The sequence below is a fragment of the Hibiscus syriacus genome, unplaced genomic scaffold (genome assembly GCF_006381635.1).
Source record: "Hibiscus syriacus cultivar Baekdansim isolate YM2019G1 unplaced genomic scaffold, ASM638163v2 tig00005465_pilon, whole genome shotgun sequence".
Lineage (NCBI taxonomy): Eukaryota > Viridiplantae > Streptophyta > Magnoliopsida > Malvales > Malvaceae > Hibiscus > Hibiscus syriacus.
The window spans coordinates 56,783-84,512 of record NW_024062059.1 but is presented as its reverse complement, the minus strand read 5'-3'; the positions used below and the strand labels follow the sequence as shown (position 1 = coordinate 84,512).

The 27,730-nt window shown below is 35.7% G+C and overlaps 4 protein-coding genes, 1 long non-coding RNA gene, 1 other non-coding gene and 2 pseudogenes across 7 annotated transcripts; 1 reads left to right on the top strand and 7 right to left on the bottom strand.

Annotated features, from left to right (window-relative positions):
• Positions 1-1,447: 1,447 nt before the first annotated feature.
• On the bottom strand, positions 1,448-3,144 carry LOC120199709 (annotated as a pseudogene).
• Positions 3,145-3,718: 574 nt separating this feature from the next.
• Positions 3,719-6,714, bottom strand: LOC120199710. Of its 2 annotated transcripts, none has more exons than XM_039200725.1 (2): positions 6,436-6,714; positions 3,719-5,205 (listed from the first exon to the last, which is right to left on the bottom strand). In XM_039200725.1, the coding sequence occupies exons 1-2, from the start codon at positions 6,547-6,549 to the stop codon at positions 3,946-3,948; spliced, it is 1,374 nt and encodes a 457-aa protein (XP_039056656.1). In that variant the 5' UTR covers positions 6,550-6,714; the 3' UTR covers positions 3,719-3,945. The 2 variants fall into 2 exon arrangements, with proteins under 2 accessions (XP_039056656.1, XP_039056657.1); XM_039200726.1 differs by lacking the exon at positions 6,436-6,714 and adding an exon at positions 5,283-5,399 and having other exon boundaries at positions 3,720-5,251.
• A 6,369-nt stretch (positions 6,715-13,083) lies between these two features.
• Positions 13,084-14,274, bottom strand: LOC120199667. Its single transcript, XM_039200694.1, has one exon. It carries the CDS (start codon positions 14,272-14,274, stop codon positions 13,084-13,086), a length of 1,191 nt encoding a protein of 396 aa, XP_039056625.1.
• A 2,447-nt stretch (positions 14,275-16,721) lies between these two features.
• TRNAT-UGU lies at positions 16,722-16,793 on the bottom strand. The gene has a single exon. It is a non-coding gene; the product is annotated as a tRNA-Thr (tRNA).
• Positions 16,794-17,634: 841 nt separating this feature from the next.
• LOC120199704 lies at positions 17,635-19,422 on the bottom strand (annotated as a pseudogene).
• A 1,396-nt stretch (positions 19,423-20,818) lies between these two features.
• Positions 20,819-21,874, bottom strand: LOC120199705. Its single transcript, XR_005523475.1, has 3 exons — positions 21,615-21,874; positions 21,263-21,317; positions 20,819-21,107 (listed from the first exon to the last, which is right to left on the bottom strand). It is a non-coding gene; the product is annotated as an uncharacterized LOC120199705 (long non-coding RNA).
• Positions 21,875-21,910: 36 nt separating this feature from the next.
• On the bottom strand, positions 21,911-25,119 carry LOC120199666 (serine/arginine-rich splicing factor SR45a-like). The gene is made up of 5 exons (XM_039200693.1): positions 25,080-25,119; positions 23,211-23,241; positions 22,659-22,712; positions 22,418-22,527; positions 21,911-22,147 (listed from the first exon to the last, which is right to left on the bottom strand). The coding sequence occupies exons 1-5, from the start codon at positions 25,117-25,119 to the stop codon at positions 22,014-22,016; spliced, it is 369 nt and encodes a 122-aa protein (XP_039056624.1). The 3' UTR covers positions 21,911-22,013.
• Positions 25,120-25,161: 42 nt separating this feature from the next.
• Positions 25,162-27,444, top strand: LOC120199702. Its single transcript, XM_039200721.1, has 8 exons — positions 25,162-25,261; positions 25,347-25,368; positions 25,807-25,863; positions 25,947-26,028; positions 26,518-26,613; positions 26,701-26,825; positions 26,918-26,936; positions 27,019-27,444. The coding sequence occupies exons 1-8, from the start codon at positions 25,162-25,164 to the stop codon at positions 27,250-27,252; spliced, it is 735 nt and encodes a 244-aa protein (XP_039056652.1). The 3' UTR covers positions 27,253-27,444.
• Positions 27,445-27,730: the final 286 nt, after the last annotated feature.

Sequence of the window (27,730 nt, the reverse complement as noted above, 5' to 3'; positions counted from 1 at the left end):
TAACCACCTTTCTGGTTTGAATTCCAAGCAATCTTCACCCCATATGAATTTCATTCGACCGATTGAATATATCGAGTATGTCACATTTGAGCCGGCAGGGACGAATGTCCCATTAGGCAAGAATCATCGCTATTACGTGCTTCGAGTCTTGTGGCACGGAAGGTAGAGTCTTAATGTCTCGGATAATGATGCCTTAAGGTATATCAATCGGTCAACTTCTTCAAACACAAGTGGTTCGTCTATCCATTTGGATTGTCGGCACCACGTGTCTTCATCAGAACGGATAATGCGGATTATTTCTTATGCTGAGAGCTTGGTTCCTATAAATGGAAGACAAGAGCATGAGGAAAGTATAATACGTCGGCAGCCGGAGGTGCATCAAATTGATATTGAACTCTTGGACGGGGAGCTACAACAAAAGAGATTAGATTTAATGGGACTTGGTTTCTTTGATATTTTCTTGTGATGTTATCAAATAATGTTATTGTTTGGATTGTATGTACATGTCCTACATTTTGACTTGTTTCAGTTTGCTTTTTGTTGTTTTAGTGGATGCACGAAATTACGTCATACTTATCTGCAGTTCCATTGACCTGCATATCAATTATCATGATTTGCAGGTGCATATATATGCCAGGCACGGAGTGCTTTTCGTACTTGAACTTTCTTCAGAGAGGTCAACGTCCCCAATGATTGAATGTAATTTGAAGCTGAACATGGGAACTATTATTATTATCTGTACTTTAGATCCAACGAAACAGTGACAATGGTTTGGTCCTGTTTTGTGTGAAGCCATTGTTAAGGGTATTTGCAGGGGTATATGGGTAGCACTACTTTCTTGAAAGCGTTTCCTTTGATGAATATTTCTGGAAATTGTTCTCCTTTTTCTTGCATATATATGTTAATTCACATGAGCTTCTGTGCGTGCTTATAAATAGTTGGCTTTCGTTTTGCATGTTTGTTTTTCCTATTTAAGAGTTGGAATTCCATACCATTTCCAATATTCAATATCTAAAATATATGATAATTTGAAATTTTCAAGGGGCAACTAATCGATTTATCCTTGGTTTGAATGATTCTCGTTGCCCGAAAGGGAAACTTCTAAGCTTAAACCTTAACAGTGCCATCGAGGGATGCACAGAATTAGTATTTCCTCAGAAAGCAAAACAAGTATGTTCCTCTGCTCATCATAGAGATTGGTTCAAAGAAAATTACTTAGGTGACAAGTTCCTTGCTACTTTCTAGTACAGCAGGTTTCAACTGAGAACTTGAAGCCATTGAATGAAAGGCATAAAACTTCATACGACAACAAGAAGCAGGATCCCAAGGCAATCATAAACAACAACAGTAATGGCAATTCACCACATCTTGGATAGGGCATTAATAGACTAAACAACAAAGGCAGCATCTTCCCATGAAATCTATAATATGAATTCAATCACCAATAACCAAATCTACAACTACAAACGAATTTTCTTTTTGTTCATGTCCTATTTACAGCAGCTATCAAACAATACATTATAATTTAAGAAATAGCTTACCGGATCTAGTTCTATCAACATTCTTCGATGCTACTAGTCTCAAAAGATCAAAACCCCTCATCGTCGAACCCTGCCAAATTTCAACGGCTTGCTGATCCTTACGAGTCACAAACATCTTGTTTCCACCTAATGCCAAGTTGGTTATCCTCAAGCCTCCTGTGTCCTTCACTCTCCCCATCAAATTCTTCCTAAAAACCCTTCCCTTTAATTGACCCTCACTGGCCTTCTCTGAACCCATCGTGACCTCCGACCACAACTCGATATCCCCTCCTTTACTGCAAAACACTTGATTTCCATGGCTCTCTATTTTGCATCCAAACCCTTCTTTCTTCTCATTAACAACCTTCCTTCTATCCCCAAGACAAATCCATGGATTACTATCATCATCTGCATCATTATTCACACTCCCTAAACGCCTCAAATCTGCATTAAAAACCTCCCCGGAATTCACTCCAACCTTGAAGAGCACACTCAAATTATCGGAAACACAAACATCGGCAAAGCAATCAACTTTCTCCTTCAAATCAAAGACCACATTACCAGACCTTATATCCCAAAACCTAATATTCCCTGTCACACCCGATAACCCGCTATGTGACCCGGATGCCATAAGTAATCCATAACTCGAAACCCATTTTAGCTTTGTAGCAGGGATGGCTGAATCAAGATCAGCCCCGAAAATCTCGCTATGCCCGATCTCAATAACAGGGTTCAAATTGTTCAAATCATAAACTAGGATAGAATTGGAGTTTCTCCTACTGGATTCAAAGCTGGTAAACAAGAACTCGCCTGATGAACCGATGGCTTGAACCGTGGAGCCAGACCGGGTCGAATTCTCCCAGTTGAGAACTTGTTTGACGCACCCTCCATGGAGGTCGAGAATCTGAAGCCCCGAAAAGTCTGTCGCCCCGGCCGCCGCGATATCCGGGGATAAAGCGAGTAAGAATCGACGGCTGTGAATTGGGTCAGAATCGTTGACTTTCTCGTCAGCGACCAATCGAAAGACGTGATCTTGCTACCGTGGGAAACATGCAAGGACCCAAGCGGCGTCGAGGCGATCGCGGAAGGGCAGTCACGGCCGTTTAAGGGCAATACGGACGACTTTTGGAGGGCAAAACCGTCGAACTGAGAAGGGTTGGTCAAAGAGCTGGTCAAGAGGGACTCAAGGCCATAGAATCTGGATTCTTCGATGAGGTCACGGAGGTCGAAATCCTTGACTTTGGAAGGAAGGGAACCGCTACGGAGGAGGGAGAGGAGGAGGGAAAAATGATCCGGGTCTCGGTCGACGAACCGGTCCGAACCCGTTCCCGCAATTTGAGAAAGGAGGGATTTAGGGCCGGCTTGGGTTAGGGTCTGCTTGGTGGTTTGGAAAATCTGGCCGCCGACGTTGATCGACACGACATTGCTGTTTAACTCCGGTTCTGTTTCCAAACTCTGCGTTGCAATCGATGACATGATTTTTCACCACCCAAAACTCTTGGAAAGGTATGAGAATGTTGGGTTTTTTGTTAGATTTTTTTATGGAAGACGTGGGCAAATAAGGGAATAAAAAGGGCGGAAGGGAGACTGATTGTTGAGGTGTTGTAGAAGGCGACAGAGTCTTGGTTTGATTTGGCGTAAGAGAGAGAAATGAGATCCCAGCTCCAGAATGCATATTCAACGTTAAATGAATGAACCTAAGCTGATTAACCGAGCCGTCAAACTCCGACCTGGGCAGACTTTTATGTTTGACCATCCATTTGGTTCATTTGTGGAACGCGAATGCTATTTAGAAGTATTTCTTCTATTAAGGAAAACATGGATGATTGTTTTTGATATTAGTGATTGTTGCTGGATATTAAAGTTCAAATTAAGACAAACTTTTATATTATGATTAAATTTTAAATTAAAGCGTATACATAGAACTTTTTTCAAAGCAAATTAGATTAATGAATGTAGTATGGATCTAAAAAAAAACATGCTGATAACTGAAATATCAGCACAAGTGCATAACTAGAAATTATCCCCGGAGCTAATATAATTCAATCAATTTGCAAATATCAGCATTCTAGACATTTACCACCATACAAAAATTTCACTTCCTTAACTGCAATTCTTTCATATTTTACATATATGCGGGCACAAATCAAAGACTTGGTATGATATCTATCTGCTTATATTGGAGATGTATACTTCAAACAACAAAAATATGCTTGAGACCTTGTTTCTTTTAGTCGGGAAGGACTCGAATACATTCCTCATGCAATACGTCATCTGAGTAAAAAAAAATAACATTAAAGCTACCTGTGATTTGGTTGATTAATTGTTCCCTGTTGCTGTTACTAAATTGTTTGGATCACCGACACCGCATCTAGTTCTTAAAACGACTTGAAAATCAGAAGGCATCTACTAAAATTCATACCGGTTAGCTAACTCCTGGCTGCATCATGGGGAAGAAAGACCAATTCTTGGCTACACTGTCGTTCTTTCCAGCTACCTTCTCATTCGCCCACCAATCAGAACTAACAATAGGCTTATGGGCATCAACTCCATCATCATTGTCAAAATTGAATTCTTTAGCTGACCCAAGTGTTGGGCATTGGTTCTCACGGTGGTGTGGTGTGCCTTCACCATCTGCTGGAGCTTTCTCTGGTCTTTCATTGGATGTTTCACCAACACGACATTCATGATCACCCACCATCTTAGTTGTATTATCTTCTCTTTCTCTTGTTGCTTCATTCTGTAGAGATTCTGACATGGCTTCAGATGGTGTTGCTGCCTCTGTTTCCACACTTCTTATAACTTCTCCGGTAGTCAAATCAAATGAGAGTCGATGATTAACTGCAACCTGATCAGTTGGGTTTTGTTTATCCACATGCGGATGTGATACAGTTTCAGAGACCTGTCTACCCAGAAGAAAACCACCGCGAGGTGTGGACGTTGTAGCATCTGGGGTTAAAGTCCCATAACCATGACATGATCCCCATTCACGGTTGGAAAGCTTATCAATGTCGAAGAGCTTGGGAGGATCACCCATCCGGAACTCGGGAAAGCGTAAACCGGCAGCAAAATCACAATCAGGGAAAGGAGATGATGTGCCAGAACCCGAGATTCCTGAACTTGGTGAGATCAATTGGCCAACTGGGCTCCCAGGTTGAAGCTGATAAGACTGAAATTCATAGTGGTATATGGGGAATCTCTGTCCAGCCTCTCCAAACTGGAAGTTGGGGCCAAGGAACTGAGCAAATGGCACCTCAGGTGAGGAAGGTGTAGTCAAGTGCATCGACTCGGGGGGAGGAGTGAAGGGAGCAGTTGATGGTTCAGTGGTGAAGGTTGAGAAAACAGGTGGTGAAACTAACTGAGTTTCATGAACATAAGGACCAATTGCAAATATAGAAGCAGGCCCTGGAGAGTACATACTAGCAGATATGGAGGTGAGAGACACTACACCAGCTGGAGACTGAGTAGCAGAGGGGGGTTCAGATGGAAGGAAAGAAGCAGGAGAGGAGGGTGGTGCAACAAAGGGAAGTGTCATGGCAGGTGCTTGGGTTGGAATTTCAGCAGCAGGCACATTAGCATGGGAAGCACTCGATTCAGAAACAGGAACAGCAGGTCCAATTCGCTTTTTTTGTTTGAAAGATCCAAAGCACCAATATTTGCTCCAGAAACCACCCCATCTTTTCTTCTGAACGTTAAGATAAAATGCATTATTACAGGAGATCGCACCAAATTCTTAGGTAGCTAGAAGAAATCAAATAAGTGACAGGTACGATTAATGAAAACTTTTGTTCTAAAAGACATAAAGCCATATTACAGCAAAAATACAACCAATCCTCATCGAACTTTTCCAAAGTGTATCAAGTAATGAAACATACTAAAGTATATAAGCTCAAAGGTTATTTGGCAGAAAGTATATGAGCTTGTGGCATCTTTTTCCATTTCAAAGCTTTTAACTTAGAAGATAACCCATTTAAATCTGCCCTTTTAACATCTAAGTTTGGGTCAAGGAGCAGAGGCACTTCCCACCCCTTGTTTAAGTATTCCGAACCTTTTCAACTAGACCTCCAGTACATGGAAATCTTACCTAGGGGCAGAACAAAGCAGTTTATTATTCAGAATCACTAGCCATCCACCTTGAATTTGGATGTTCTCATGATCTTAAGATTTACAGAAGTTTATACTTTTTCAAAATCCCAACAAATCTGAAACCATCTAATTAGCTATACCCATGTCATGGCCATATCAAAGATTCCCTAGTACAATTAGCAACTATATCTAAGTTCCACATTTTACAGTATCAGCTTGGCTCTACTCTTCTTTTGTTTCTTTTAGGAACTTCGCTTAATGAAAGTAAAACTCGAAATAAGGCATGAGGAAGATCATCTAAATGCAAGGTGTTTTCAGGGTAAATAAGGAACCAAAAATTATGATATATACTAATTAGCACTGTTTCATCAACAATGACTATTCTCAGATTATAGAACTGCCAAGTCCAAAAAATAAAAAACCTGTATGTTTTGAAGTACCAAAAAACAATTTATAAAAGCAAAAACTGCAACTTCTAAACCTAAGTATCCCTAAACACAAGCAACACTGAAAGGCTTTTGATTCAGGAACAAGTCAGCCTTCAATAAATCTAAGCCTAAAATCACAAGCATTTAACTTACCATTTGTTAAGCCAAAAAAAGGAGGCTAAATTTGATTAAAGATATAAGTTCACTAAATCAGCATATAATATAATCAAAGAACAAAAAGGGAAGAAATATAATATGCAAAAACATATCACGAAATGAATATCAAAGTAGCTTAAAACGTATCTGGAGCTCAACCAAATCGAAATAAATTCAATTAAAACAATCAAGTCAATGAAAACAACAGTATTAAACATACATAAAAAGGAAAATAAAATTTTTACCTGACCAGTATATTGTGGAACACGATTCTCAGCTGAAGCGATCGCGTTAGCAGCAGCATATATAGTCTCCGAAGGGCTATTCATAGCTCTAGATTCTCCATTAGCGCCCCTCATTTCTACTTCTTTTTTCTATTTTTTTTTTCTGGTGAGCCAAACAGCTCAAAACTATCTTCCTTTCGGAATTGTTAAATTTTCTCGAGAAAAAAAAAACGAGAGAGAAAATGTCAAGAAGGAAACTGTGATTTATAGAAGAAGCTTTCGTGGTGGAATCAAAAATGAAATATATATATCAAATCTTGGAACTCTTAAATCTAAATCTCACTTTCATATTTTTATAGAATTATATATTTTATCCGTGAATGTTAATGAAAATTTTTAGAAAAAATAACCTCAGCGACCGAAAATGTCTTATAATATACGATTTTAACCAATTTTATTTTGGATTTACCAAAATGACTAACAAAATCGCAATGTGATCTTAAATTCGCAACGCGAACTCTAATTTTTCAACTTAGTTTCTAAATTCGCAACGTGATTTTACGATAGTCCAAGTTCGCGTTGCGATTTTCCAAATTTACGTTAGTCCAAATTCGTTGCGATAGTCCAAGTTCACGTTGCGATAGTCGAAGTTCGCGTTGCGATTTTCCAAATTCGTTGCGATAGTCCAAGTTCACGTTGAGATAGCCGAAGTTCGCGTTGCGATAGTCTAAGTTCAGGTTCGAAGTTCGCGTTGCGATTTTCCAAATTCGTTGCGATAGTCGAAGTTCGCGTTGCGATTTTCTAAATTCGTTGCGATAGTCGAAGTTCATGTTCAAAGTTCGCGTTGCGATTTTTCAAATTCGTTGCGATAGTCGAAGTTCACGTTGCGATTTTCCAAATTCGTTGCGATAGTCTTCTAAAATCGCAACGACCGGTGGTATTGCATTTGTTTCTTAAGAATTTTATCTAAAAAGATAGTATCCGCGCGGACGTGTCGAATACACGTATTACCACGACCACGACCCGACCTGAGACGGGACGGGACGGCGGCGGCGGCGACGGTGTTCGAGAGTCCCACTTGTTCTCTTCCACTCAACAAGGAAGTGGGAAATCCAAGCCTTAAATACTCATTCCCAATAGTGTTTCTAATACTATGTGGGATTGAGCATTGCCAACACTTGGGAATCTTTTACACTATCGCAACACATTCTTTATTGTTTCAAACTAAGATCTTACAAATGGCTTGGGAATCTTATACACTATCACAACACATTCTTTATTGTTTCAAACTCCACGTGAATTTGGAATAGTTAAAATGTAAACTTATTTTGGATTTTTCATTATCGCAACACTTTTTCACTATCACAACAACACGTTTTTCAAGCTCTCGCAACACATTTTAACTATCGCAACACATTTTTCAAAATCGAGTTGCAAATCGGGATATTCGCGTTACGAATTTGAAAACTGAGTTGAAAAATTAGAGTTCGCGTTGCGATTTTGTTGGTCATTTTAGAAAATCCAAAAAAAACTGGTTAAAATCATATATTATAAGGCATTTTCGGTCACTGAGGTTATTTTCTCAAATTTTTATTGTAAATAATTGATCGATTAATTCTGTTGTACGACAGTCTTAATATACAACTAAAAAAATATATTATCGGAAATGTTAATATTTTTTAATATTTTTTATAAAGCGTTACTTAAAATATTATTTTTTATCGGAAATGTTAATTTCGCTACTTAATTTTCGGTAGAAAAAAATAATATTTTAGGTTGCGTCCAATATTAACATTTCCGGTATAAAAAATAATGTTTTAGGTAAGGCTTTACCGGAAATGTTAAACATTTTAGGTAGCATCAAATATTAACATTTTCGATAGAAAAAATAATATTTTAGATAGTATTTTACCGAAAATATTAAAAAGATATTAATATTTTCGACATCGTATTTTCCTAACTATATATTATGTTTTTTTTGTTGAAAAGGAAAAAAGGCCGCCTAACTTCTCGTCTTGTCCTCTATCAGCAGCTCCTCAGCTTCCTTGGGGTACTCTTTCAGAAAGTTGGTGTCTTCATGGTGCTTCCACATCTGTTTTGTGATTAAATCTGCTACGCGATTTGCCTCTCTAGGTATATGTTTCAGATCAACTTCCCAGTTTCTTTCAAGTAATTTTCCAATATGCTGCAGAATCGTAAGTTTCCTGTGCTCGATCGATTTGCTCTTGATCTGATTCAAAAATAACTTTCCTTTCTCCCCTCATCCAAGCAATTCTCAAGCCTTCGTAAATGCCCCATAGTTCTGCTTCCAAAATAGAGCAAATCCATATTTTTTTCCTAAAACCCCAAATCCAGTTTCCATTACAGTCTCTAGCAACAACCCCACAACTAGTATCTCCCGTATTATATCTTCTGGCTCAATCCGTATTGATTTTACAGTAGTTAATCGCTGGTTTTTGCCATCCAATTCTGTCTTTATCTCTGCTTTGTAATCTGGTAGTATTGGTAGGAATCAGATTTTGTACCTCAAGGGTTAGCCTTTTAGCTTGTTGGACAATCGATTCCCTCTCAATCATCTCTGGGTCAAAAATGATTTGATTTCTTCTCTTCCATGTGTACCATAAAACCGAACTGAAGAATATAGGCCAGTTTTCAATTCTTGTTGATGGGGACTGGGTTGTTTGGAGGTTTTCCACAATCCAAGCCTTAAGGTTACAGCTTAGGAAATTGTTTATCTTTTGGGGGTCTATCAAATCTGTCCAAATTGATAACTTCTTAGGACAGTATCTTAGAATATGATTGATGTCTTCTGTTTCATAGTGGCATATAGGGCAACTTTCTTCCAAATACATATGTCTTCTCGCTCTTTTTGAATTGGTTAATAAGTTGTTTCTTCCAATCAACCATAGAAAGGTATTGACTCTGGGAATGTTTTTTAGGCTTGCAATGATTTCCCAAAACTTTTCTTCCATATTGCTGTTGAAATTAGCTATCCAGTTGTAAGTCGATCTAACAGTGAAAATCTTTTTCTCAGAAAGGATCCATCCCGGTGAATCTTCAATACTTTCTTCAGCTGGGGGAAGTGTGGCTCTGAGCATGTTAATAGCTTGATTAGGCAGAAGCGTTGTAAGTTTTCCCCAATCCTAGTTGCCATGTTGGTTGATCATGTCCTTAACTTTAGTCATGTCATTTTCTACATCAATCGGTCGATTACAGAGTCTAGATAAAGGGCCTTTGTTGTCAACCCATATATCATGCCAGAATTTAACCTGGTTGCCATTTCCAATATTCTAGCAAATGTTTTGTTTGAATTTAGACCAAACTGAACATATGTGTTTCCATAGAGGTGATCCTCCTCTTTTCCCCAGTTCTTCATGGAGAGTATCTTGTATCTTGTACTTGCTTCTCATAACCTGCACCCATAAAAGATCAGTACGAGTAGTTAGTTTGTAGGCTAGTTTAAAAATAAATGCCTCATTTTAAATTCTTAGATTTTCACGCCTTGACCCCCTCCTTTGATCGGTTTACAGAGGTTCTCCCAATTGACAAGGTGAATTCCCTTCTGATCATTTGTATTTCCCCAAATGAAGTTTCTTGTATGTTTTTCAAGTTCCTTGCATGTTCTTTTGGGAAGTAAAATCGATTGCATGGTATATACAGGGATCGAATTTATGACAGATTTGGCTAGGATAATTCTTCCAGCTAATGATAAGGATCTGGCTTTCCAACCTGAGAGTCTATCTTTGACTTTTTGAGTGATGCTGTTGTAAGTGCATTTATTGATCCTGTTGTGAAAAAGAGGAACACACAGGTACTTTCCAAGATTCTCTACTTCTTTGATGCTAATTAAATTTGTTAAACTATTCCTGGTTTGTGCATTGACATTCTTTGAGTAATAGATGTTGGATTTTTGGAATCCAATTTTCTGCCCAGAGCTAATGCAGAAATTATTGAGAGTGTTCTGGATTAGTCCAATTTGGTTGATGTCAGCTTTTGCAAAGAGGATGAGATCATCTGCAAAAAATAGGTGAGATAAGTCAGGACCATTTCTAGATAGATTAATGGGTTTCCACTTTCCTTGCTTAACCAATAAGGCAATTTCCTGAGCCAATCTTTCCATACATATGACAAACAGATACAGTGAGATAGGATCCCCTTGTCTAATGCCCCGAGAAGGTTTAAACGGTTCAGTAAGTTCACCATTCCAATTAATTTGAATAGACATTGATGTAATGCAATTCATAATGGCCACTATGATTTTATTGGGCATACCCATCTTCTCAATGCTCTCTTTTATAAAAGACCAATCTAATCTGTCGTAGGCTTTTTCTAGGTCTAACTTGATGGCCAACCAACCTATTTTACCTTTCTTCTTTTTCATCGATTGAATCACTTTTTGAGCTAACACAATATTGTCAATAATAACTCTTCCCGGGATGAAGCTCGTTTGGCTATTCGAAATCATAGTAGGGAGAATAGGCTTGAGTCTATTGACAATGACTTTCGTAATAATTTTGTTGGTCACTTGGCAAAGACTAATTGGTCTAAACTGGTTAATTCTCTCGGGTTTTTCAACCTTAGGCAGAAGAACCATACTAGTTCTATTAAGGGCTTCATTAATCTGACCACCATTCAGACAATGTTTGACTAACGAGCAAACTTTCCCCCCGACAATTTCCCAATTATTCTGAAAGAAAATAGCATGGAAGCCATCAACACCAGGCGCTTTAAGAGGACCCATACTGAATAGAGCTTCTTTTATTTCATTATTATCAAACAGTCTGTTCAGCCAGTTCCATTGATCATGGTTCAAACTAAGAAAAAGCCTATTGTTTTCAAGTGAACGTCTGACTGTTGGGTCCTTAGTGTACAAATTCTCATAGAACTCATTGACATGAGTTTTGAGCATATCTTGATCTTTACACCATGTATCAGAATCTGTTTTGAGGGTAGTTATAAGTTTTCTTCTACCTTTAGTGATTACATAGGAATGGAAGTATTTGGTGTTTTTGTCTCCATAATTAATCCACTTGCATTTCGCCCTCTGAGCCCACATCAGTTCTTCATGTCTTAAAATGGTGTCAAGTTCAGCTTTGAGATCATATTCGAGAGCTGTCAAAAATTCAGAATTATATCTACGTAAAGCTTTATCAATACCCTTCAATCTAGCAAGAATTCTTTTCTTTTTTTGGTTGATGCTACCAAATATTTCTTTGTTCCAAGTTTTAATACTCTGTTTGACAAGGTCGAGACTATCCATAAGACTTTTCTTTTTGGCCCATTCATCTTTAAGGAACTGTTCAAATTCAGGGTGTTCCAACCAAGCTGCCACAAATCTAAACGGTTTATTCTTATTTTCATCAGGGTTGTTATAAGTACAGATTAAAATAGGACAGTGGTCAGAACCAATTCTGTCAAGGTGAAGAATTCTAGTGTCTGAGAACAGATCAAGCCACTTTATATTCATAATGCACCTATCAAGACGTTACCAAAGATTACCTCGCCTCCAAGTAAAGTCATCCCCTTGGTAACTGACTTCTAATAATTCATTGTTGAAAATAAAATCCTGGAAGTTTTTACTCCCTCCTCTGAAATGACAACTTCCACCAATTCTTTCTTCATCTCTCAAAATGCAATTGAAGTCCCCTCCTAGGATCCAGGGTTCATCATTACTGGGTTTCAGATTATCCAGGAGATCCCATAATTTACCTCGAATGATAGGATTGGGAATAGCATAAACAGTTGTAAGGTAGTTTCAACTGATGTTGTTCAAACCTTTAAAACAAACATGAACATCCTGATTAAAAATGCTCAAAATTTTTACTTTAAATAGTTATCCCAAATCACCCAGATACCACTACTGTGGCCCCGAGCTTCAACTCTAAAAGTATTATTAAAACCCATGTTATTGATGATTCTATCAGCTTTAGTGCCACTTGTATGAGTTTTCATAAGAGCAATAATCTTAAGCTTGTGCTTATTCACACAATCATTGAAATGTCTTCTAAAAGTGGGTTTAACTACACCTTGAGTATTCCAGAACAAGATATTCATAAACAAAGAGACTAGGGACAGTTACTTTGTGTCTGCTCCTTTTCTTTATGTTCTATTTCTTGCAATTTGCTCTGATCAACATGAACAAACATTTGGTTCTGGCTTTCAGTAGGAGTGGTATTATCAGGAGGGGCTAAATTCTCAGAAATAGAAGAATTATCTTGGTTCCATTCCGAAAGTAAAGGAATGTTAGGGTTGATAGAAGTTTTGGATTTTCTAATTTTAAGGCCTTTGTTTGTAATGCGAGAGATCAGATTAGGCTTTCTGTTGAAATGCCATATAGATGTGGGTTTTTGGTTGTTATTGTCTTCTTGAATGGTTATTGCAGTATGTGAGCTATTTCCCACAGAAAATTGTGTTCTTTTATAAGGGCGCCTTCCTTTGCCATGACTTGTATTCTAGTTAAATTCCGTTCCTTGGGTTGATCCTTATCAGCTGTCATTCCTCCTTCAGTTATTGGTACATCGATTAATGAAGTAATTCCAAATTCAGGGATAGTAGTAACATTACTCTTCTGGGTTTGGTCAGTAACTTCTTCTGCTATGTTTACCATGCCATTATTTCTCATATTTCCTCTATTTCTTGTTATGATATTCTTCTGATTCACTGGAGTAGTCATTTTAGTAGCATGTTTTGTATATCAGCTTCCATGTTTATCAGATATTTTCCTTTGTTTTTATCACTAGTGCCTTCCTCCAATAGTTCCTCACAAAGAGGGGTAAATCTGGAACCTTTGTTTGATATTTCTTCTGCTTCTTTGTTTTTAAACTGAGATCTTTGATTTCTATTGAATCTTCCTCTTGGTTGAACAACCATCCAAGGGCCTAAAGGGTTATCCTTGCTGCTTTCAGTATTTGACTGTTCTTCGATTCCATTATCGGTGTTGCTAGTTTTCATCTGTTTGTCTTCTTGGTTAATCTGACAGGATTCTTTTGCATGCTCATAGGTACCACATTTGAAGCAGATTTGTTGGAGACCTTCATATTCGATATTTTGGATAAAATCATCTATTCCCACACATAGAATAAAAGGTTTGTTTAAGTCAATCACAATCGCAATTCTAGCAAACTTGCCTCTTTCTCCAACTTTGGTATTATAATCTATTTTGATGACTTTTCCAATAATATTCGCAATAGTCCTGATTAGAACATTATTATAGTACCTGTAGGGTAAACCGGGAAGTCTCACCCAGGCGATAACATGAGAATTATGCTTTTCAGTAGTGGGAAAGTTTCTAGACCAATGTTGCACTGTCAGGTAACTTCCATAGGTCATCCAGGGGCCCTCCGTGAGAACTCTCGTATAATCTTTAAGATTTTCAAATTTCACTAGAAAGTAGTCATTATCGAGATCAATCAAGTTGAAGTTACCTAACGGTCTCCATAAAGCATGTATCCTGTAAACCAGCGCCTTATAACCTATCTTTTTTCCCAGTAATCTGGTGATGATAACTTGCTTCATATTTATGTCAATCAATTCATGGATACGGTTAGAGAAACTTATTTTAGGATAGTCACCCGATAAATCCATAGCAACATCTCCTTCTTGATAAACTATTTCTTCTTCTGGCATCATGACAGGTGGATTCTTGTTCATCGACGATCCTCTAGCAGCCATCTCAGCATAAGTGGTCATCGTCGAGCTATTGGGACGTTCTTTGGTTGCATTAACATTATCTTGGGTCTCATCCTCTGTTTGCATACTGTCCGTTGTTTGGGAGTTTTCAGGATCGTCCACTATTCTTTCACGATTCTTTACTTTCTTTGTGGCTCTCTGTTCTTCTTGTTCTCTGCCTTCTGTTTGCATGTCGTCTAACCCTTAACTATATATTATGTTTGTCGTACTTTAGACATCCCTAATTGATCTTGTATAAAATGCAAAGCAAAGACTATCGAGGTCAAACACGACAATCACCAAGTTTTCTAAGATTTCGACGTGATTAACGAAAAAGACCCGAACTTAGGTCAGGTTCATAAATTGCCCGAGGTTTAGCTCTATTTACTTAAACGCCCTTTCGTTCACATCCTATATATTATTATGATTGTTAATTTTTGAGGCTTAATTATAATATATGATAAGCTAATTATTACTTTAAAATTTCATCATACGCATATTCTTGTAAAATGAATTAAAAAATATTTATTACTTTGTTTATTTAATAAAATATTTTATAGAAACAATCATAAAATACAGAGAAGATAGGTGTAAAATTTAATTGTTATATTAATGTTGGTAGGGAGGTGAAATCAGATGTAATAAAGTGGTTGTGGAGGGTGTGCACGTGTGGGCATCCACGTGTTGATTGGGTTTCGTGCGCTACCGCATATAATAAATTAAGTAATAAAGAAAAGGATCCATCTAGTAATTTTTCCATCCAAAGACTTCCTCGAAAATTCGACCCTTTTACCTGCCACTTCGACCAACTCCCCCTCGGTCCCCACCACCATTAGTCCATTAGGGATGGGCACCGATAAGGTTAAATTAATTTTTCAATCAATTCGACTCGATTTAAAAATATGTATTATCTATCTGAAATTTAATTTGATCTGAGTTTAACGATGACTTCATCTGATACAAATTCGATCAAACTTTTAAAATCAAATCTAAATATGATTTGACCCAACTCGAAATATAACATTATTGGTAGTAAAGATCAATTATTAATTTAATTTTTTTTAAACCATATATATTTTTTATTATTCATTTAATTATCCAAAATAAAGAATAATTCAATCGCATTAAAATTTTAATTATTAATTAAGAGAGGTGCACATATAACTGGAAAGCCAAATGCCATCCTTTTTGACCAACAATAACATCGTCGTCTTCATCATCTTATGTTGTAAAGCATGGCTTTCAAGAAGTTGTGTTATTAAGTTTCTTTATTTTTTGTCATACTTATTTCCTAATTATTGAAATTGGAACTTTTAAGTCGACATTTTAGGTCAAGAAAAAGGATGGCATCACAATCACAATCATATTTTTAGCTAAGTCCCTAATTACGTGTGGTGTTAAGGGTTAAAAGAATAATTATTTCATCTCTAAATAAAGTATATAAAATAAAGGGTTAGTACTCTCTTGTAAAGATTACTTTTCAAAATGCGCTTAAATGTAATTCTTTAGAGTATTTAAATATATTCTTTCAAACATATAATCATTAAGTAAACGAAGAAAAAATTAATATATATATTGTCACTATTGTTTGACTTGTAAAATTATTGACTGAGACATGTATATTTATAGAATTTTTATACAGTAATATTCTTACAATTTCACCGTTACATGGACATAAAAATATATTTGACGTGATTTACTTTTACCATCGCGACATAAAAGAAATAATAATCTTAAAAATAATTTGAAATAAATGTTAATCTAAAAAATAATTATTGTTGGAATGATATTTTAATAAATAAGAAAAACCCACAAAGGGGAAGGGGTGAAGATGAAGATAGGACCTGATACCTAACTTGGGCAAAGAGAAAGAGACTTGGGGCAGAAGAACAAGAAAATGGATGACTTTGAAATGGTCATAGTCATAGATGGTGGACACGTGCTATTCGCCATGTGCCGAAATAAAACGACGGCCGATTCAATCAGGGGTAGTATTGTATATCTGGGGGGTTTAGATGACCGTTGACCTAAGCTCCCCTTTCCTCGGCTTTCGTAGGCCATCAAAAATAATAATATTTTACTAATAATTGTATTTAATTTATTAATCGATTATTTAAATCAAATATTATAAAATTTAATTTATTTCATTCATAATCGATTTAAACTTTTGACATTACTTAAAAAAAAATCTAATTTCTTATTCTACTAAAGTAACTGGTTGGTTGTTGGTAGAAATAGTAACTCTCTTTTAACATCGTGCCGTGACTTGGTGCCTGCGTCAGGTCATGCCCTTTGAGGCTGAGAAACGGTCCAAATCTTGGAACGTGACATCTGTATGCGAATATTCTTCTCACGAAGCCGAAACGTGTCATGTCTTTATAACTAAAATACAAAAGTATTCGATATTTTTCTTGAAGAAACACATTAATTACGTTAATTTCGTTTAGTAGCGTATTTAAATCAGTAAATATAATATAGTTTTGGGTCTGTCGTGTAAAAGTCAATAAGCTGAGGTTTCATCGTCAAGGCAAATCATGTTATGTTAGACTGAGAAAGAGAATCAACACTGGTAGGTAATGACAAACGAGAAATGAGCCGACAAAATTAAATATTCGTGATCTTATGTGATCAAAAACCAATGCCCTCACGCAGAATTGAACTACGGACCTTCAGTTTACAAGACTGACGCTCTACTGCTGAGCTATAAGGGCCTGCTTGCTGATAGAAATATAGTTCATATCCTTTAACTAGTTCATTACCACTATGAAGGTACAATGAAGAAACACAACATTTTGGGGCACAAGATTCCGTTGGCAATGTAATTCGAACTTTTTAAGCACTATATTTTAATCTTTATTATTCTCGAATTAGTGTAATTAGTTAATCAAGAATTAATTTTTATAATCATCTAGTCTAATAAAATGAGATATAGTCAAGTTCAAATCATGATACTATAGATAAGCTAAGTTGGAACTATAATCTCACAATAAATCATGATACTACGTGTTCAAATTAATCAATTAATAAATTAATTATATCGATAGTGAAATCAAATAACAATTAAGAAATTATTATATTGCCCCATATCTAAAACGAGCTTAATTATCTTTTCGAATTAGGTTCTAATAATATTTTTGTCTTAAACCTCCCATATTTTAAATGAACTTTCGGACTTTGCAGGTAGTTTGGTCTTTGAACTTGTCTGTCTAAATTGAACACAAGATTAGTGAATTTGTATACAAATCATTAATCACTTCACTATGGATGTAATAAAACCACTAAAAACATAGCAGACATGATAATCTGTACATTTTTGAAAATTATATGTTCATATAAAATTTGATTAGTTAATAATCATTTTATATCAATTGTAATGAATTCATGTATGAATTTTAATAGGTTCGTTACCTTTTTTCAGGTGAAAAAAAGTTGAGACGTTAGTCCATACATCAAATTTTTACATAAAGATGAACCCGGAGAACATTTTCCGGCTATCAAACACAGGAAAACATTTTCCGGCTATCAAACACAGGAAAATGAGAAAAACATTTTTCGAAAATATTTTTCAGCTATCAAACACACTCTAAACTTAATTACAAGCAGCCAAACCTGAGTCCAGCACCAGGAAACTAATCAGTGGGTAACTCAAATATCATTTCCTGCATCAGAACCTTCTTGTTATCTCCTTGGTTATGTACAATAGTTCCTGTTGACTTATAAGAGATGAAAATAGTTTCAAGACAAACCTTATAACACACAGGACATGTCTCACTTCTTTCCATCCATTCAAGAATACACGCAAGATGAAAATGATGTTCGCATTTTGTGATAATTTTTGGATTTTCTGCATCATATTCTGCAGGAAAGAACAGTAAAAAAAAGTTGGGCAGTAACAAAAACACACCTTTTTTGCAGTGAGACTGAGAAGTTTATAATTTGCAAGGGAAAGACATACCTTCCAAACAGGTTGGACAACAATCTTCGTCCTCCATTGTAGACTCAATTGCTTCAGCTGGGTTTGAAAGTTCTACTTCTAGCCCCTTTGATGACTCATGTTCAGTAGTAGCTTGTGCGTTGCAGTCCAATTCCTTTGCATCCTCAGATTTTATAGAAGTTTTTTGAGTACTGACAGCAACCGTTTCTTGACAGGAACCAATATTTGTTGCTTGCACTGCTTCATTCCTTACTGTTATGAATTCCTTGGGCAGATGAAGGAGTTTGAGGATGTACAAAATCTGAATCGAATGGAACTGGAGGAACTGATACCTCCAGATTTGTGTCAACCAACAGCCCGGAGGAGAGGGCAGAGGCAGTAGCATTGCGAGAAGACAAAGGCACATGACTATCGGAGGCTCTTGGGTTCTGTTAAAAAAGGAAGTTCAACTCAACAAAGATGATGAAAAGGATTTCAATATGATAAACAATTTGTTCAACATAGTTGTCTCCTATGGTAATCTTTGGATAAATATTTAAGTTATCCATTTATCATAATAATGAGTATGAAAGTAGACAGGTCAACAAGAAGATCTAGTACTCATTTTTTTCAGTACCATAAGGAAAGATAAAAATGAAAAGGCCCCAGCATTTCAGCACATTTAAGACATCTTGATCCTCTCAAGTGCACAAGAGAGTTCAGTTTATCTTCTTTTTCAGTCAAATCATACATTCACCCTAAATTTTGCATTGTGGCAGTTAATAAAATACGTAGTACTCTACACTGAACTTGAGGTGAGCTGAAGCCAAATTCAGGACATACCAACTCAATTGCACCATGAAAATGAGGTTGAGAAACTAGGCTGAAAAAGAAAATAAAAGCAAAAAATGGAGAAAACAATTCCATGGAGGAAGAAATTGTACTAACATAATAATATGCCGGTGCACTATTTCCAACTCCTCTAGAAGAGCAACAACAGCAACAACCCCCCATTCCTTTTACTTACGCATATAACAGTACTAGTGCTTCGTACATTAGAATTCCACACATCACAAGGAGAGAAATCTGTTACAAGAAAAACACTAAATCACTCTTGCAGATATGAAAAGCAAACTATTTCATTCAGTAAACCATATTCATGCAAAATGCCACATGAAAATGAGAAAAATATTGTAGATACAAAAAAGTTAGAAGCAGTTAGATGTACCACACCCGTATACAAACACATAATTTCTGATAGATAGTTCCTGAAAATTAATGAACAGCATGAAGTTTTCCGAGCAAAAGTAAATCCGAAAAGAAAGTGGCAATTACTTATGGCTTCTCACTCACACTTGCCATAAACAAGCAAACCAATAATAGAATACACAGACATGAGACAATAGCCCAAACCAAAGTCAAACTGCCTGGTAGTCTTTACATCACATACTACAAGCATTCCTATATTCTGAAAATCTAATAGCAGAATTGTATATGTAAAAACAAAAGCAACAGTCATTACTAATTGTCAAACACAAACACCATTAGAAACTTCCCCCTCCCACTCTGTTCAATTGTCCTTTTATAATTCCATATCCAGGCTTTCAGGTTTCAGCAGGAATTCATCAAAACAGACCAATCAAGTCAACTGAAAACCAAACCAGATTCTGATAACATGACAAAGTAAAAGAGTAGGAGCTCTGTAACAATCAAGGATTGTCTGAATCTCAAATTTCTAGTCAAAGCACAATTTCTTTAGACGAGGTTTAATTGATCTATGTGGTGAAACAATAACGAGATATAAAACAGGTAAATACAGTAAGAAATCAGTCAAGAATCAATCGCCTTCAGTTCTCTTCATCATCTAGCACCTAAAAAAATTAATCAATATCAAACTAGCATGGAAACAATCAAAACGATAAGTAAATAGAGAAACTGCCAAATAATCTAAACAAACAAAATCAATATCCTACGCAAAACCTATAACCACAACACAAACAACTAAATTTCATAACGTTGAGAAAATAAAATCAACTTCTTCTTAGTAAAACACTAGGGATAATCATAATTTAATCAATAAACAATAAGCCAAATTCCAAAAGAAGAAGAAGAAAAAGGATATGCAATCACCTGTGGATTGAAACTTCAACCGAAAATGAATTCTATAATTTTCCAGGTGAAAATTCAATGATAAAATAAAGTTTTGTAATTCATTTTTGATTGGTTGGCTTTGTTTCGTGTATGAAAAGGATTTTCAGTAAGAATGGAAGACTTTCCAAATTCCAAGCCTCCATTTAAATATAGATTCCACTATTTACCGTTGGTATAGTGGGACAAAACACTAAGTGCCTTAAGCAAGGTTAGTAGTTCGAATCAGCATTTGAGAATTAAGCAAACTAGGTTGAAAGATCGTCCTCGCTTCTGCAGTATCTGATCTGGATTAATTAGTCAATAATAGGATACCAGTGATTAATTAAAAAAAATCCACTATTTACAGAATTTCATAGAAATGCTGTTTCTGGATTTTCCCTCCACACGCCAAGCTCTATCGTTTATACCACGCGCCATCATTAAGAGAATTATTTTAACAAAATCCGGTAAAAAGATAGCGGTTGTTTGGCGATGGCAGTTGGAATCCGCCAGGAAACAAACATTGAAATTTATCTTCAAATAAAATTAAGAAAATCATATTTTAATGTTTTTCTTATTTTATTTATTTTATATTTTTTCTTAAAAAATCACCATATCTAATTGCCAAAAAAAAAGTTCAGGGCATGTCATTAACATAAACATTCAAGATAGATGAGATAGAAGGGCGGCACTATAATGATCACACATTCATTCATCTATGGTATCACCATACAAGGAATGCCCTCCTACACAGTCATAACTAGGGCTTCTTCTTCCATATGGATAAACATTCGTCTCTCATCTACGATAACCACCGCCATCACCAGACAAGGTGTGCCCTTTGCGCCTCCTATACAAGTCATAATCATCACTTCTCTTACCATATGGAGAACGAGAACGGGATCTTCCTTGTCTACCCTTGAATGATAGTCTCTATCATTTCATCGAGGTGAGTAGCTACAAGATCGTCTATGACCTTGTCCTTCATATGTTTGGCAAGTTGATCACCATATAAGAATAAATGACAAGATGATAATTTAAAACTTTAACAAGCTCAAAGTATCAAGGAAAAATAACTCGAAAACGTCATAAAGAACTTCCAGAAAACGCAAGAGAAACAATGATACTAGTATCTACCTCTTTTGTCTCGCAAGCCTGATACCGGCCAGGTGTTGGTGTTCTTCCTCGAGACCTTTTTGCCAGCATTGTTTGGACAAAAATAATTTAAAACATGGTCAGATAAAGCAAGCCGTTGATATACTCGAACTAATTATTATTGCCATAACATGCAAAATTTGAAACTTTCTGCACTATTAATGTTGTCTACATAAATTGTATAGAAATATGCAAGGGGTTTCCACAACCAACGAGAAATTCTAAAATATTAAACGAGCCTGAAAGCCTCACGTTGTTAGGCAAGAATTTTAAATGACGTCTGACGGATCTTTTAAACCAATCTTTACTGTGATGAATAAGATAAGATATTCACCTTCAAAGAACAGGCATGAAAAGACCAAAACGTGATGAAATGTGTATGTCAGGACTCAGGAGGGTATTTCAAAAATCACAAATAATAAACAGCTTCTCCAGATACTGCTACTGGTGTAGAAATGGAAAAAAGGGGATGCAACCGTTAGCAAAATACTCGAGTTTGAATCCATGAGTTTGGAATGTCGATGCGGAACTCCGGTCGTGCGAGGGTACAGGTTGAACTGTTAAGAGCTTAGTTTCGATGAAGCTACACATACAAGACCTGCTGCCAAAATTTATCAGGCAAAACTTCTGAAGAAAGCAATATTTAAGATGAAATTCCTCGAATGATTTAGCTTCACTATAAACTAGCAACTAGATCCTTTGTATGAATTAATACCTTTTCCAAAGTGATTAATCAACCTTCAAATACTGAACGATTCAAATACTTGATGCAGTGTTCTGCACCCTCGACAGTTTCCATGGTCACAAAAGCAAATCCACGAAATTCTTTGGTGTGTGGATCTGTGACTAGATGGCACTCCACAACCTGGAACAAAATCTCGTGATATAATTCCAGAGACGAATCACCACAACAACCTAGACCCACTTATAATCCTAAGGCGACTCTTGTTAGAACAATTTATACCTTCCTATTATCATGAAAGTTTTACAAAGGCGAAGGAAAGAACAATTTACGCTCTTGAGCTTGACATAAACATAGTGAAGGTCCATACTGCAACTTTCATCGCAATACCAACAGAAATAGAAGCACTTGAACGAACAAAGCATGTTATGTTATCACCATAAAATATCACTTTATACCTTCATTGCCGAAATACTTCTCAATATCACCGGCGGTAACTCTTGTGGATAAGCCAGTAACATATAAGTTATTTCCTGGATTGGCTGCATCCTGATAGTCGCAACTCCTGGAACGATAAAAACTAAATCACCACAATTGATTTGAACTGCTAAAAAACCAGATAAAACATGATACTGATATGCTAAATGAACCGATATACTAAGATAAACAAATAACTAAGCTCTTATATAGCTAGACCTGGAACGACTCCTTCGGGACTTTGGCTGACGTCCTCTTCCCGGAGAAACTGGCCTGAAAGTGACAGTTTGAAGGAAAACTCAATTTACTTACATTGAAAGAAAATCCTTTAAGAAAAACTTCCCTTCCTTCCCTTGAATATGACATTTGCCAATACAGCCAAAAGAAAATCAATTTTTTCAAAACATTAAAAATATACACTCCTTACCTCGCTAATTTCAAACATTCCTATATTTCTTTTCATTATTTTCTTCACTGTCATGCATTTTCGCAGGCCGCAGCAACCAAACATTGTAATTTCAGCCTTTCAAGTTATAAAATGCATATATTCATGATTTCCATTAAAATTTGCATAAAATGTAGGAGTTTTGCCTCTTGAATTTTATAGTATAACATACAAAAATATTGAAATCATAACGCAGATTCACAGTCATAAAAACACTGAAAATAGGGTAAATTTAATTCTAGAAAAAAATGATATTTTACTAAACTGGTGAGGCTTTAAACAGTCAAAATAAAAAAGGAATCGGGAATAAAAAATTGAAGATTTACCTTTTATGCTTAGAGAATTTGCCTGAGTCCACTCAGATGCCCCAACTCGGAAATGGATGGTCTATGCTATAAGATAAAGCGGGAATCAATGAGACAATGAATGGTTGAGTTGAACATAGGGTAAAATACACAAATGGTCCCCCATTATAGGGTACTATTTCGTTGAGTTCTCTTACTTTTAAAAATTATAAAATAATCTTTTGATATAGAGTACTATTTTATTAGTCCATCGACTATTAAAAGTTACAAAATAATCATCCAACTATTTATTTGTTCTAAACTCGTCATTTTCTATTAAAAATGATGATCATTTGAGTTGGACGTTAACACGCTAATTAAGGTGTGGTAAAATTTATTTTCATAACTATTTGAGATGTATTTTGTATATCACTTCTCCATTTATATTATGTCGTCTACTCAGTGCTTAAAATATTATGCTATCTAGCTAGTGTTTTGAAGCATCAACCGTGTTAGTAGACATCATTAAAATATGATTTTATCATATCCCAATAGGTAGTTCATAGAGGTTCGAGCACCAGCGACTGTAGCATGGTGATTGAGCGCACATCCTCAAATAATTGAGAATATTTAAATCAAATATTAATAAGAGAAATAAAGTATGCTTATTGAGTTTAACTCAATATTGTTATAATGAGATTGTAATTGAATAATAACTCGAGCACCAACGATGTAACAGAGAGATTGAATAATAACATGAACCTGAAGTTGAATCGTCAATACAATTTAGGGTGTTCCAAGTAATATAATTGAGATTATTTTATCTTAATGTTTCCTACTATTTTAGCTCGATAATCTTATAGAACAATTTGTTTGATTTATTCTCAATAATAAGTTAAATACTAATAGATAAAATACATCAAAATATCGTTTACTTATATTTAAATATTTTTTTAATCATTAATCCTGCAGAAGTTATAAAATAATTATAAAATTTAACAAACTCTTACCCTCATTATAATATTATCAGAATCATTTCGTAACAGTTCGATTAATTTCACAATTATTTTTTAATTTTTAAAAATTAAAAACTAAAATAATTATATAAACATAATAATTTGGTATATATATATATATATATATATATAACAATTATCTTTTTTTTAAGTATTGATTTGGCATCACCATGATTGATCAAGATCTTTCCTGCTATGGACCATTAGATTGGATTTGAATACATGATTTACGTTTTGTGGATAGTTTTTCACGTCGCTCGAGTCTGATTAACGGTTTGTCGGTTTTAATGTTTCCTTGGATGGTTCTTATGTGATCTTACGTTACTAGTTTGTTTTAATGATCATAGAAATTTTTTCCAATTATATACTTAATTTACGTTGTAATTATAAAATTTTCATTATAATTTGGGATATTTCTTATTTTAAATAAAGTTTGAGTTATTAGAGTAAACATAAATTTGAAATAAAGCAAATAAAATCCTTGAAATTGAATCAATAATGTATATATTAAATAAGAATAACCATAATCGTTTTGATATTTTCCCTTTCATACATATTGCTAATTCAACGGCATTAAATGTAAACCTTAAATGATTAAATTTCGTAAAAGAACCCCTTTTTAACAGTGATTATTAGATCAGGTAAAATCAATTAAAAAATAATTAAATTAATTAGTTTATAAGTATTATTTTATTATTTAATTTTTATTCTTTTAATTTAAGCAGCACAAATCAAATGAAATTGACAAAATTAAAGCGAAAACACCCTTAATTTGTATTTTATTCCACGTTTTGTCGGGCTTCGCGCTCCGGTCTGGATTGGAACTCTATTTCCTTTTAAGGACAGTCTGTTCCCAGTCTTGTTGACTTGGTTTTTAAGATAAATTTTGACTTACAGAAGTCTTTCTTATTCTTCGAAAGACGTTTCCCTTCCATCTCTCTTATTTTCTCCGGTAGTGGTTTTGGGTTTCAGAGATCATGGCGTCGCAAGAATACATGGACAAGATGCAGCTCCGCCAGAACTACCGAAATCTCTGGCACACCGATCTCATGGGCACCATTCAACAAGATGCCCCTTGTAATTATTCTTTCTAGTTTTTTTTTTAAAAAAAATTGATTGATTAGTTTTTATTTTCTCTCACTCTCTTTTTTTGTTGTTGCAGATTGCTGCTTGGCTTTTTGGTGGTAAGTGGTTCCGAATCTTTTATTTGTTCATTTCGGTGTTGTAGATCTGATTCGGACTCTCCTGAAATCTGCGTTTATGATTTTGTTTGTTTGTTTAATTTAGTTTAGTTTAGTTAGCGGGAATAAGATTATAAGGGTCCTTTGATGGTTTAGGGTTTAAAAGTTGAGACTTTGGTGACTGGAGTGAGTGACCTAGGGTTGACTGACTCTGCCTGATTTTCATGTTTCTGCTCTGAATTGGATCCTAAAACGTTTTTCCTCACATCGTCTTTCGCATATACTCACCTCTGGATTTTGTTCTCACCTCTTTTTGTCATGTTTAACTGCTAATTGATGTGCAGTGTTGTAGGTATGTAGATGACTTTTCTCCTTCCCTTGACGTTTTAGAACCATCTGAATTTCTATCACAGATTCATTGTTGTTTTTGTTTTACTGCAGTGGACCATGTGTATCCTATATGCTCCGGAAACGAGCGCTATATAATGACATGTCAAGGCAATTCCTCCATTTGATCCCTCTTTGATTACAAGTTGATGAAATGATATCCCGGCTTAACTGTCGTTTTATTTTTGTTGTAGGTATACATGTTGCGCTGGTTATATGCCATGCAGTGGTAGGTGTGGAGAACGTAAATGTCCTGAGCTTTGCCTTTTCACTGAGGTAGGATTATGAAGTTTGTCTATATGGTCTCTATTGCTATTTTTTTGTCACTTCGACTTGCATCTTAATTTATAAGCTTGCAAGTTCGATTCTCAACTCCAACATTAGTAGAGATGATGAGATTGACCTGCATGAACAATCCTATATGATTTCAAAGATAATCATGTTTAATTTTGAAGAATTTGCAAAAGATCTAGCGCTGGGTAAAAAAAATCTTTAGCTGATGTCTATAGGAAAAAAAGCATGTTGTGCTATGTGGAAACTGGGAAAGGAGAGGGTAGAAAGGACATTGCATTATTTTAGAAAGCGTGTTGTCAAAATTGTCTACAGAGCCTATTTCATGTTAAGTTATCCTAATTTTCGTAAGAGGCAGATAACATTTTGTGTGGCTCTCTTTCAGAATATTTTTTTAAGTTGGTGTAGCTGTTCTAGTGATCTTCCATACGTATCTTGTTATTAAGTTCATTATCATTTGTTTCTCAATTCCAGGTTTTCCTCTGCTTTGGAAACTCGGTGGCTTCAACCCGATTTTTGTTGCAAGATGAATTCAATATTCAAACAACAAAATGTGACAATTGCATTATCGTAATCTATCCCTTTCTCCATCCAATGCATCTTAATTACGTTTGCACTCATTGGTCATTGATTAACATATCATCACATGATGTTTAGGGTTTCATGTTTTGCCTGCAACAAATTGCCTGCATATTTTCCATAGTTGCAATGATTGTTGGGAGTGGTGAGATTCAAGATGCAGCACAGTTACTGAACTGTTTGGCCGATATGGTTTATTGCACGTTAAGTATTCTGTTCCATTCACCCCACTCATCTGAAGCTATTTTTTCCTAAAGATGGTACACTGACGATTCGGTTTTATTTTCCTTTGCAGGGTCTGTGCTTGTATGCAGGTAAGAAGAGTTTCAAAACAAGCAAATGGACATTTTTGTTATCCTTATTCTGGAACGTTTCTTAAATTTTCTTTGATTACAGACACAACATAAGATCGAAATGGACAAACGAGATGGCAAGTTCGGTCCGCAACCAATGGCAATACCCCCTGTTCAGCAGATGTCTCGCCTTGATCAAGCAATTCCTCCTGCAGTTGGATATCCACCACCAGCATATGGACAGCCTTATCCACCACCTCAAGGGTACCCCCCATCTGCATATCCTCCTGCTCAGTACCCTCCTCCTGGTTACCCACCTTCTGGTTATTCCAGGTGATCCAAAATGGGTTTTGGTGCAATTTGTCACATCCAAAATGGGTGCGCCACGAACACATCATATGGCCTTAATGGAATGATTTGACATAAGACTTTTATTAGGTTTAAAATGGGTGTCGTATTCTCGTCAACCTCATTAGTAATCTGTTTGAATAATTATTTAGTAAATAATAAACTATTCTTATATTTAAGAGTTATAAACTTTTCTATATATAATTTTATACAGTTCCGGACTTGGAAGAAATCGTTTTTGAGACGAGTGGAATTTTTACTGTTAAGAAATGATCCACCCAAATTGGTCTTCATCTAAACCAAAATCGAATCACGAAATAAAAAATCCAAACCGAATTTGAATCACATGATACAGTTCACGCCAATTTTCAGTTTTCTCGACTTAATCACATAACATTTACAGCTCTGTCAAACCCTAGTGATTGGGGTAACCTTTGTGTAAGATTGTGGAGGGACTCCAACATCCC